This window comes from Triplophysa dalaica, chromosome 21 (genome assembly GCF_015846415.1).
Source record: "Triplophysa dalaica isolate WHDGS20190420 chromosome 21, ASM1584641v1, whole genome shotgun sequence".
Lineage (NCBI taxonomy): Eukaryota > Metazoa > Chordata > Actinopteri > Cypriniformes > Nemacheilidae > Triplophysa > Triplophysa dalaica.
Window position 1 is genome coordinate 17,749,380 of NC_079562.1, and position 11,751 is coordinate 17,761,130.

At 38.6% G+C, this 11,751-nt stretch overlaps 1 protein-coding gene across 1 annotated transcript; it reads right to left on the bottom strand.

Annotated features, from left to right (window-relative positions):
* Positions 1 to 7,701: 7,701 nt before the first annotated feature.
* On the bottom strand, positions 7,702 to 10,966 carry LOC130410574 (metalloproteinase inhibitor 3-like). The gene is made up of 5 exons (XM_056735316.1): positions 10,774 to 10,966; positions 10,372 to 10,445; positions 8,698 to 8,800; positions 8,476 to 8,597; positions 7,702 to 8,110 (listed from the first exon to the last, which is right to left on the bottom strand). Exons 1-5 carry the CDS (start codon positions 10,898 to 10,900, stop codon positions 7,940 to 7,942), a joined length of 597 nt encoding a protein of 198 aa, XP_056591294.1. The 5' UTR covers positions 10,901 to 10,966; the 3' UTR covers positions 7,702 to 7,939.
* Between the last annotated feature and the right edge of the window lie 785 nt (positions 10,967 to 11,751).

Below are 11,751 nucleotides of genomic sequence, written 5' to 3' on the forward strand. Positions count from 1 at the left end.
TACACTCAAGGAAAGCTAATCAACACAAACTAGGGAACAGGAGGGTAGGAACGATGACGAGACAAGAGAGAGATGAAATCGTCTCTCTCCCACATGAAACAGAGGATTCTGTATGATTCCACCTCTAAACCAAGAAATACCTGACAAGGAGAGGTGAAACCATGACAATCGGTTTTGCCAACACTCACTTTATTGGAAGTGTATTTTTAACATTAATGTCAACAATGTATCTCCTGACATTTTAAGTTGAATTTGAAGACTATTTCACATAAAAATGTTAAAAATAATATAAAGACTGATTTTCTTGATTTCACTTAACGGTCAAATCAGTCTTTCTTGACCTGACATATTTAACTGTTAACACTTTAATAATGGCAAAACATACTATTTATAATCTACATTATTTATAAATGTAATTATTAATTTCTTTTTAACATGTTTTATTAACATTGAACCAGTTGTTTACAGCATTAGAGCAGCAAGGAGTGGTTTTACACAACAAGTGTAAAACGAACGAAACGATCATCCACCCGCCACCCGCCCGCACGTATAATTTTCTTATGAAAAATAGATATCCGCACCAGACCCGGACGTCACATAAATTACTCAGTACATTTTCTAGCACTTTCTTTGTCTATAAATACTTAAATCTAATACTTCGATTTAGCACACACATGATGTACCTGTCTCACTGTCGTTGCATATTACATACCCACCACTTGATTCATTCTTGACCACTTCGCTAAAACGCTCCCACACGGTACTTTTCTTTTCTACTTTTTTTCCTTTTTAATTCTCCCGTTTTACATTTCTCTCGGATCTGTTTTGCCTTCATTTCTGCTTTAAGAAATAGACCGTCCTCTACCGCATTTCTTTTAAATTACTGCAAATTAGCGCCTGATGAAAAATGCATTTAAAACACATTCGTATTTTTAGAGAAATGTTGTTAATATTGTATATGATATCATCCATCCGCGACCCACCCGTAATTTATCTGATTGTATTTTTTTATCACCCGACCCGCGGATCATCTGCAGCGCCCGCAGATTTAACCGCCATCCGCGAATTACTACAATGCACGACAAACTTCTTCAACTCTCCCCCACTTACTGGTTTTGCACCAAAATCCTGCATTTGTCGTTTGGTGGTGGGGGACCTGCTGCTCTTTGCTTCGCAACATCTGGCGGGACTTGCTCTGTAAATGTGCTGTATTTCGACTCCAATTGTTTCTTCAAATTTGACGTAGTGTTTTTGTAGCTAGATAGCACTTTGATGCCAGTACAGAGAATACAACGAACCTTAATATTGTCATCTAGCGCACACAAACTCGTGACTGTATTTCCAGCTAGAAACGCGCATCTCTCTCCTCCCTCCATTGTTGTTTACATTTGCTTTGCTGCGTTGTAGGGGCTATTACACGTGAATTGTCCTCGTGCTGAAAACGTGACTTGTCACATAATGCTACGTGACTTCACTCCTTAACGCAAGAAGAAAGCAAAAGGAAAATGACAAAAATAGTAACGCACAGTGACTTGGATAAATAACTTTAATCTGATTAATGGTTTGGAAAAAGTAACGCGTTAGATGTTAACTCGTTACTGAAAAATGTGGTCAAATTAGACTAACGTGTTACTAAGTAACGCGTTACCGGCATCACTGTTTAATACCCACAACTGCCCCTTGTTAAATATCCTTTGTCTGTCTCCCTATATAATATCCTCATGTCTTTTGTCTTGGGCTCGTGCGTTGAGTGTTCTTACATGTGCTTACCTGTGCATGTACAGTTGTGTTCAAAATTATTCAACCCCCAATGCTGTAGATGGTTTTAGGGAATTTAGTGTACATTTGTAATTGTATTCAGAATGAAATCCTACAAGGACTTCTTAAAGAACCATATGCAACTAAAATGACATAAATTAGTTTTGTAATACAGTAGTAAATGTTTCTTTTGTGAATTCTTCATTGACATAATTATTCAACCCCTTAAAGACTACCACTCTGAAGAACAGAGGTTCAATGAAGTGTTTTCAATCAGGTATTGAAAACACCTGTGGATATCAGGGAGCAGCAATAAAGCCTAATAAGCACCAATTAGGCAGCTTTAAAATGACTGTGATACTAGGCTCCTTCTAGACATTTACTGGTGTGGTTACAAACATGGTGAGGTCAAGAGAATGGTCCAGGAAGACAAGAGAGCAGGTGATTACTCTTTACAGGAAGGGCAATGGCTATAAGAAGATTGCAAAGATGTTAAACATACCAAGAGACACCATAGGAAGCATCATTCGCAAATTCAAGGCAAAGGGCACTGTTGAAACGCTACCTGGTCGTGGCAGAAAGAAGATGCTGACTTCGACTGCTGTGCACTACCTGAAGCATAGAGTGGAGAAAAGTCCCTGTGAGACTGCTGAGGAACTGAGAAAAGATTTGTCAGATGTGGGTACTGAAGTTTCTGCTCAGACAATACGGTGCACCCTGCGTAATGAAGGCCTCCATGTCAGAACTCCCAGGTGCACCCCCTTGCTGTCCCCAAAGAATAAGAAGAATCGACTGCAGTATGCCAAAAGTCATGTGGACAAACCACAGAAGTTTTGGGATAGTCTTCTGTGGACTGATGAAACAAAATTAGAACTGTTTGGGCCCATGGATCAACGCTATGTTTGTAGGATGAAGAACAAGGCCTATGAAGAAAAGAACACCTTGCCTACTGTGAAGCATCGCGGGGGTCAATCATGCTTTGGGGCTGTTTTGGCTCTGCAGGTACTGGGAAGCTTCAGCGTGTGCAAGGTACCATGAATTCTCTTCAGTACCAGGAGATGTTGGATGACAATGTGATGCAGTCCATCACAAACCTGAAGCTTGGAAGACGTTGGACCTTTCAACTGGACAATGATCCCAAGCATACCTCCAAGTCCACTAGAGCATGGTTGCAGATTAAAGGCTGGAACATTTTGAAGTGGCCATCGCAGTCACCAGACTTAAATCCAATTGAGAACCTCTGGTGGGACTTAAAGAAAGCAGTTGCAGTGCGCAAGCCTAAGAATGTAACTGAACTGGAGGCTTTTGCCCATGATGAATGGCCGAAGATACCCGTAGATCACTGCAAGACACTTGTGTCAAGCTATGCTTCACGTTTAAAAGCTGTTATATCTGTAAAAGGGTGTTGTACTAAGTACTAAGATTGAATGTCACTTCAGGGTTGAATAAAACTGATAATGACGTGAGCTCAGAAAAGACATTTGTGGTTATTTCATTATAAATGTTATGTTATATTTGTCTGACCTACACGTGCCTCTTTGATTTAATTGTACGCAGGATGACTGAATGATCATAATCCATATCAAACCGAACAAACGAAAATCAATTTCAGTGGGGGTTGAATAATTTTGAACACAACTGTATACCTGGTCTTTGTGCTTTCATGCCTTGTCACTGCATTACAGTCACTGGCATTTGGATGTCTTTGTTTTCTGTCATGCCTTAGTTTGTAAATTGTAGATTCTCTGTTCCTGTTGTTTTTCCCCCTTGTGGGAAGTCTTTGTTTTTTTGAACACTGCCGTTGTTTGCTTGTCATTATTTTAAAATAAAGTCATTGTTAAACCCCGTCTGCCTGCCATTGGGTTCTCCCTGAAAATCCGTCCGTGACAGGTCATTTTCTTACTTATACAAAAGGGAGAGCATAATGTCCCACTTTTGCTTGCATGTTCCCCATTGTTCATTTGTGGTTTTGGTAAGAACACAAGTTTTTTTTTATTTTTCTTTGCTCCATTTCTTTTTTAATTCTATAAAACTAACAAAAATGCAACAACTCAATTTATCAAAATCAAGCCCATTGGATGCAGCGTCTTTAATTTAATTAGGAATTTATATTCTGTATAATATTTGTATAATATTTAACCTGTGTTTCTGTTTGCTTCTCTGTGTGTGGGGGGGGTAGTATACGCAGGAAGGGTAAACGCTACAGTATGGGGAGAAAATGTGTGGACATTTTTTGGTTCCCATGAGGAATCAAGCGCATAAATCATAAAGTACTTTTTTGAAAATCTAAAAGTGCAGAACGTTTTTTGTGATTCTTAGATGTAGGGGTAGTGAATGTGATACACAGTTTGTACACTATATAAACAATTGTGTCTATGGAATATCCCCATTGTGCATGTCTGTGAGTGCCTGCGTTTTCTCAATGCGTGTGTATTTTGTGTTCTGTCTGTAGCAGGGTACCATGGAGATTTGTGATCCAATCAGAACATAGATTTTGAGTGTGTAGTGCCCAGGATGCGGCATTCATGAACGAGTGGCAGGTGTAAAGCGGCTGATTTTAAATGGGTGTTTGAGATGCCTTGTGTTAATAACATCAAATTTGTTGCTGGTAGGATGATTGCTTGCCTGTTTGGCTTCATCTATTGTGCATGGATTGGCCTGAAACAGTTTACCGGTAGGTTTCTATTGTTTAGTTAATTCCTGCTGTTTGCTACCAATTGTGAGAGAGACTGATTGTTGTGTTCGTTTTAGTTTGTTGTGCATATGTAATTTGTAAAGTTAACATTCCCCCACAAATTACCTACGATATTTTGACGATCACCGAGGTCCTGTGATAATATTAGTCCCGTGCAATCGGCATCTCTGTGATTTGGAGGGCTCATATATAATTTTACAAGGTTTATCCACTGTTTGCAAATAATGGAGGCTGTTTGAAGTGTTTTGATATTTATTTGGTTGCTGAGTCATTTCCATAATTGCCAAAACTGTTGTTTTGACCGGGAGTTTTTTATCATGGATATGCTTGTAACATTGTCAGCATTTGAGAACCGTGATCGCGAACCAGACGGAAGATCACCGCGATCGTAGTTCTCAAATGCTGACAGGTATTGTCATATATCATGAAACACCAAACAACAATAGGCTATACAAACTATACGCAAAGCCTTGCCATCAAGTCAGTAAATTTGGGTAATTCACATTCTTCACTTATCCTGTACGAATGCGCCACATGATCACAGACAATCTCTGCAATTATTACAAATGACCAGAGATCCCCAGATAATACTAATCCCGTGCGATTAGGGCTATAGTCAAACAATTTCCTGTTCCTATTCACCTTGGTGTACTAGAAAAATACAAAATATCAATGGTATTATACTTCAAATATATTATATCCAAAATATTATGTTATATAAAGTATTATTATATTTACATTTAGTCATTTAGCAGACGCTTTTATCCAAAGCGAATTACAAGTGGGGTAGGTAATGGAAGCAATTGGGACAGCACAAGTACAACAAAAGCATAAGTGCAATCAAAAAGAAGACTGATCTCATATAGCCTAACACAGTATACAGAATCATGCATTCATACTTTTTTTTTAAGGGTAGAGAAGAAAAGAGTAGAGAAGAAAATAGAGTCAGAACAGATCAGTAAGATGTTGGCGGAAGAGATGTGTTTTTTAAAGATGGCTACAGAATCTGCAGAATCTTGTAGCAGCAGGTAGATCATTCCACATAGGTGGAACAAATCCGGAGAAGGTGCGCGAGAGAGATTTTTTACCTTTATGGGATGGCACCACAAAACGCCGTTCGTTTGCAGAGCGAAGGGATCTGGCGGGTACATATGTCTGTATTAGGGAGTGAAGATAAGGTCCTGCCAAACCAGTGGTGGTCTTGTAGGCAAGGAGCAGAGTCTTGAATTTGATGCGAGCGACTATAGGGAGCCAATGTAGCTTAATGAGTAGAGGAGTGACGTGTGCTCTCTTCGGTTCATTAAAGATAACTCTTGCTGCAGCATTCTGGATCATCTGTAGAGGTTTGGTTGTGCAAGCTGGAAGTCCACCCAGTAGCGCACTGCAGTAGTCCAGTCTGGACAGGACTAGAGCTTGCACTAGGACTTGCGTAGCATGCTCTGATAGGCAGGGTCTAATTTTCCTGATATTGTAGAGGATGAATCTACAGGACCGGGCGGTGCTGGCAACTTGATCAGTGAAGTTGAGCTGATCATCGATCACCACACCCAGGTGTCATGCCTTTCTGGAAGGTGTGATGGTTGATGAGCCCAGTTGAATGGAAAGGTTGTGATAAGTCTTTGTATCAGCCGGGATTACAAGCAGTTCTGTTTTTGAAAGGTTCAGCTGTAGGTGATGGCCTTTTATCCAGAGCGAGATGTCGGCCAGGCAGGCTGAGATGCGTGCAGAAACAGTCGGATCATCTGGGCGAAAAGACAGGTAGAGTTGTGTATCATCCGCATAGCAGTGATAGGAAAAGCCATGTTTCCTAATCACAGAGCCAAGGGATGTCATGTATACAGAGAATAGCAACGGACCAAGCACTGAGCCCTGAGGGACACCTGTGTTGAGATGTTGGGACTCAGACACCTCACCCCTCCAAGATACTCTAAATGACCTACCCGAGAGGTAAGACCTGAAACATTGTAGAACCATTCCGGAGATCCCCATTGCCTTGAGTGTGGACAGGAGGATGTGATGGTTAACAGTGTCAAAGGCGGCAGATAGATCCACTAGGATGAGAGCAGATGAGTTAGAGGAAGCTCTTTCTAGTCTCAGGGCTTTAATAACAGAGAGCAGCGCAGTCTCAGTGGAATGACCGCTCTTGAACCCAGACTGGTTGCTGTCCAGGAGGTTGTTCTGGGTGAGGAAAGAAGAGGGCTGGTTACATACAATACGTTCTAGAGTTTTAGCAGCGAAGGGAAATAGGGATACTGGTCTGTAGTTTTCTAACAGTGCAGGATTAAGAGCAGGCTTCTTTAGTAGTGGGGTAATACGGGCCTCTTTGAAGAGTGTAGGAAATGTGCCAGTGGTGAGAGACGAGTTGATAATGTGAGTCAGAGAGGGGACAACCGATGGAGAGATGGCCTGGAGAAGATGGGTGGGGATGGGATCTAGAGGGCAGGTAGTCGGGTGGTTAGAAGAAATTCCCTTGGAAACTTCCTCTTCAGATAGGAGAGAGAACGAGGGTAACAAGCATGTGTCTGGGGATTGACTGTGGTCCATAGGTGGTGGCGCAGAGAATTGATTGCTGATGGTGCTCGTTTTCTTTACAAAGAACGATGCAAAGTCGTCAGCTGTTAAGTCTGATGGAGGTGAGGGGGTATGCGGGCAAAGGAGAGCAGAAAAGGTTTTAAAGAGCATACGAGGGTTGATTTTAGTGTGGTAGTATTGGGTTTTCGCAGAGGAGACATCCGCAGAGAAGGAAGAGAGAATCGAATGGTAGACAGAGAGGTCAGTGGGTTCTTTTGATTTGCGCCACTTTCTCTCAGCAGACCTATATATTATGTGTAACTTGTTGCCTTCATTGAAGTCATGATCAGACATGGAGGTACAGCCCCACAGCCCCTATGAAATAAGTTGATTCAAAATATAAAAAAGATGATTCCTTTTTGGAATTAAAAAAATGTTGTGTATCTTTTAGCTCAACACGTCACTTTTTCAACTAATAGTGTGAGTTACAATTTGCGAAAAGCCGAGAAATTTTCCTCTGCCATCAACAGATACCTGAGCTAAAGGCTGAGATGATTCTCAAAGTGAACAGTATGATGAAGAATGTGCACCTGAAATGCATGTAAAAAGCAGGAAATTCATCCATAGAATTCATACATGTAGATGATAATATAAGAGATTTACATCAGCAGCTTATTAAACATTGTGATGTTTTTTTAACGTTGTCATTTTTCATATCACGCTTTTAGACATGTTGCTCAATATGAATTTTTATTGAAGTCAAAGATAAAGAAAAATATCCTGATTTAACAAAAGATTTTACATTTCATATTACAATCAAATAGAAACATGTATATTTTGCATACAAAGGTGTTTAATTTTCCGATGAAACAGCAGTGTTATATTGATAAAAAAAATATTCAGAAGCTGAATAAGTATTAGAAAGAACAACATTTTTCCAAATATCTTCTTTAAGAATGAGAAAATGCTTGTCTTTTAGGCTTTGCACAATGCATTTTCATCCACTTTTGAACGTGACATGTACCAGCTACAGATGTCGTCACTGTCCCTCAGACAGACGTACTCCCGAGACTGAGGAGAGTTGATTTCCCACTTACATTTATTCTTAGATTGGGGACAACATGGACTGCCAGAACACGTAGAGATCTGTGGAGAGGACAGTTTGACATGAGTTTGAGCTGACGTACAGTTTGACATTGACATGAGTTTTTTGTTTGACTACTTTTAAAGGAATAGTTCATCAAGACCATACAGTTTAATTTCAGTTATAAACTTTCTTCATCCTCATGTTGCTCCAAGAGATGCAAACTACGGTTTAGCGACTGAAAGCCTCTAATGACAGAAATAATATCTTTTTGTGAACTTTCTGTTTAATAAAGCAAAATATACTCTCTTTAATGGAGGCTTGCCTGGTAGAGGTTGGCTGATTCTGGAAACTATGCCATTTTGGTAAAAAAAATGTGAATTCCAAAGTAAAATTTTGCAAGGTTTTGTATGCTGTATATCATTACCGTGCAGTCACAGCCCATCTTATACGTTTGAGTGAAGTTTTCTTGTTCGGTTAAGGAGAGATGATCCCATCGATTGACAAGGTTACACAACCCCACCTCGATTCCATCTTTAAGCTGGTTCCCTTATGAAAAGAATAAGAACAAAGAAATAAATTGGAAATTCAATGTTTTTTATCTTTTTATTTGTTTGACAAATTCAGCATTATAGAAGCAGAGGTGTACCTGAAAGCACGTATCTCCCCTGATCCAGTGTGATGCCACATGATGATTGTGGATCTGTGTAGACGTATTGAATTCGTTTTGCCTTGATAGAACCTTTCAATACCTGAAAAAAAAATGTTTTCATTATATTTTGTATTGGAAGTATTTTATTGCACACTTGCACACTTGAAATGTGTGATACTCTTTCTTTATTCTTTTTGAAGATAAATATTCTGTAAATAAAAGAATAACATTATCTTGGGTCCGTGTACCTTCATTTAATTTTTGTTTTAGAAAGGCAATTTAAAATACAAAAAAGGACCCTATATTTTCTACTAATAATCCAGAACCAAGCGGTGTGAAAAAATGTTGGTAAATTGTGAGTTTCTTCTGTTATTTAAAGAAATGAAAATCCATTGAAAACGAAAAATGCCTCACTTTCCAATTTACTAAAGAGCATAACTGGGAACGCCCACAAAACTCCGTTGGATTTAACGTGTGTTAGGTGCTTGATCTTAGCCCCCCCTAATGATACCGATTGGTTTGTTTTGGAGCTTGTCGAAAAGTTGCTATGTGATGTCCTGAATCTCTCATAAGTTACCAAAAACCCTGATCTGCAGGTTTATATAGGCTAGCGATAAAAAACAGACCAGTGTTGTCTCGTTCCCCACTTAACGTAAAAAACTCTTATTCATTCAGTGATTTGGTCAATTGTACCCTGAGTTTGGGATCGTTTGTGTGACTGATTATTATATTTGGCTCTTTCGTAGGGCTAGTTTTGTAGTTTTTAATCATGATTCATAAGAAAGTCGTGAATGGTTTAAGTGACCAAGTAAAATTTTAATGCGTTTGGCTCTTAATGGCAACACTGAACTGATATTTGATTAAAATTACACTTATACATACTTTTGTCATCTCCATAGACTATTAAGGAAAAAGCTTCGTGGCTTAATGTACCGAAACAACGACCATAAATAACAAAACTACTACACAGTTTTTAACCACCGACACGTAACACATCAATACCAGAAAATGTTCTGTCGTATCTTATCGTTGCCTTGAGACACGTTATACGCTTTATATAAGTTTATAGAGCTTCCTTTATAAAGTTTCCATAAGTTATAACGGACTTGTTTTTGGAGAACGCCGCGTACTCCAGTCGAAACTGTGCAGTGTATTAATTTAATGTCTTAACATTAATGTCTTAACATGTCTTAACATTAATGTTAAGATGTTAAGACATTTAAATCATGGAGTCTCACAATAAAGCTCGGCTCTGTTGAACGGAAAAAGTGTTTTACGTGGACCAAACAGGTTTAATGATATACATTTCCAGTCAAGGGGAAAGGATCGTTTGTTTGGACTAAATATAGACTGTGACTTTCCCCACTCTGACTCCGTGTAAGGCCACGCCCCCAGATACACCGAGTCTGTGACGTTTATGTGGGCGTTTCCAGTTATGGCGTTTAGTAAATTGGAAAGTGAGTTTTTTCGTTTTCAATGGATTTCCTTTTCTGTAAATGACAGAAGAACCGCAAAATTGACTCGTGACCAGAATCTACACAGACCGAGACCTTTCTCACTCCTGTTTGTTCAATTTCAAACTGAAAAACAAATGACTAAAAGATACACGGACCACTTGCATTAAATTGAATTAATTCCTATTCATTTGAGAAATGTGGTTAATTAGCTCACCTGGATTATTTTGATTTTATACCGAAATAAGTTGTTAACAGAACCCCCCTTTCCGGATACGTCAGCTAAAATCACTGATGGAAAATAAAGTGGCATAAATGTTAGAAATGCTGTTTTGTATAAACATCCTGAACATGACTATACAGCTCTGTGGAGTTTTCACACACTCACTTATATATTGTTAGTATATAACATTTCATTATTATTGTCCCCTAACAACATTCAACTGTGGACATTGTTGTTTGTTTCTGAATCATGAACATATCCAGCACATATTGTAAATAATACTTTAACATTTGCTTGATTAGAAATAGCCTACTGCGTTTCCTTAAGCTACATATGTTCTGCGTTTAACAAAATTTCATACAAACTATATTGGAAAAGATATAAGATTTGACGTACCCATTTCAGAAGTGCAGAATTGATCTTGAGGGTGACGTTGTAAACAGCTGCAGCTCTCTGCTGTCTGTATATTCAGCCCTACAGACAAGAAGATCAGCACAACACCAAACAGTGTGATGTCCATCATGTACAGCAGAAGTCAAATGATACTTTCTGAGGATCAGGTCTGATTTACAGGCTGTGATCAAATTTCTAGTTTTCTCTCGATGGAAGTGGATGATTTTTATAGTTCACATGTCTGAGGGAGGGATCTGCCACTCCTACCAAATAAACCCCTCCCACATTCTTATGTGTTGATGAATAAGTCCTGCATATTAAAAGATAATATACTAGAATACAATTTTATTGTATAATGCCATGTGGTATAAAACAGTGAGTAATTTATTACGTGTTGGTGCATTTTTATTATTTGTTTAACAACATTAACATCAGTAATTAATATGGCAGGAAAGTTAAAATCCTGTTTGTCTGGGACACTGGTGTGGGTGTGTGGGACACAGTGTTTCTAAGTCAGGAGTGCCAAAGTGCCCTAAGTGGGAATAGCCTATACTTTATTTCACATCAAATTGAACTTCACTGTAAATAAACTGTAAGAATTTTACAAGACCAATGCAAGTCAATGGGTACCAGAATTTTTTGCCATTAAAATTCTTCAAAATATCTTTTGTGTTCTGCAGAAGAAAGAAAGACATAATAGTTTGAAATAAAAAGTAAATGGTGGGTAAGTAAATGATTTTGATTTTTTTTTTTGGTGATCTATCCATTTAATTTACTTTAGTACTGAATACATTAAGTACAATTTGCAGCTTTGAAAAAAAGTTAAATGTGTATCCTAAAAATCCAATCCACTGTTTTATAAACCTCAATAACCTACATTATAAATCTGATAGCAGTATTATTAGCATGTTTTATTTGATCTGTACTTCACTCTTGCACCATTTTAACTGAAAACATCATTGACGCTTGAAAAGCACTTTT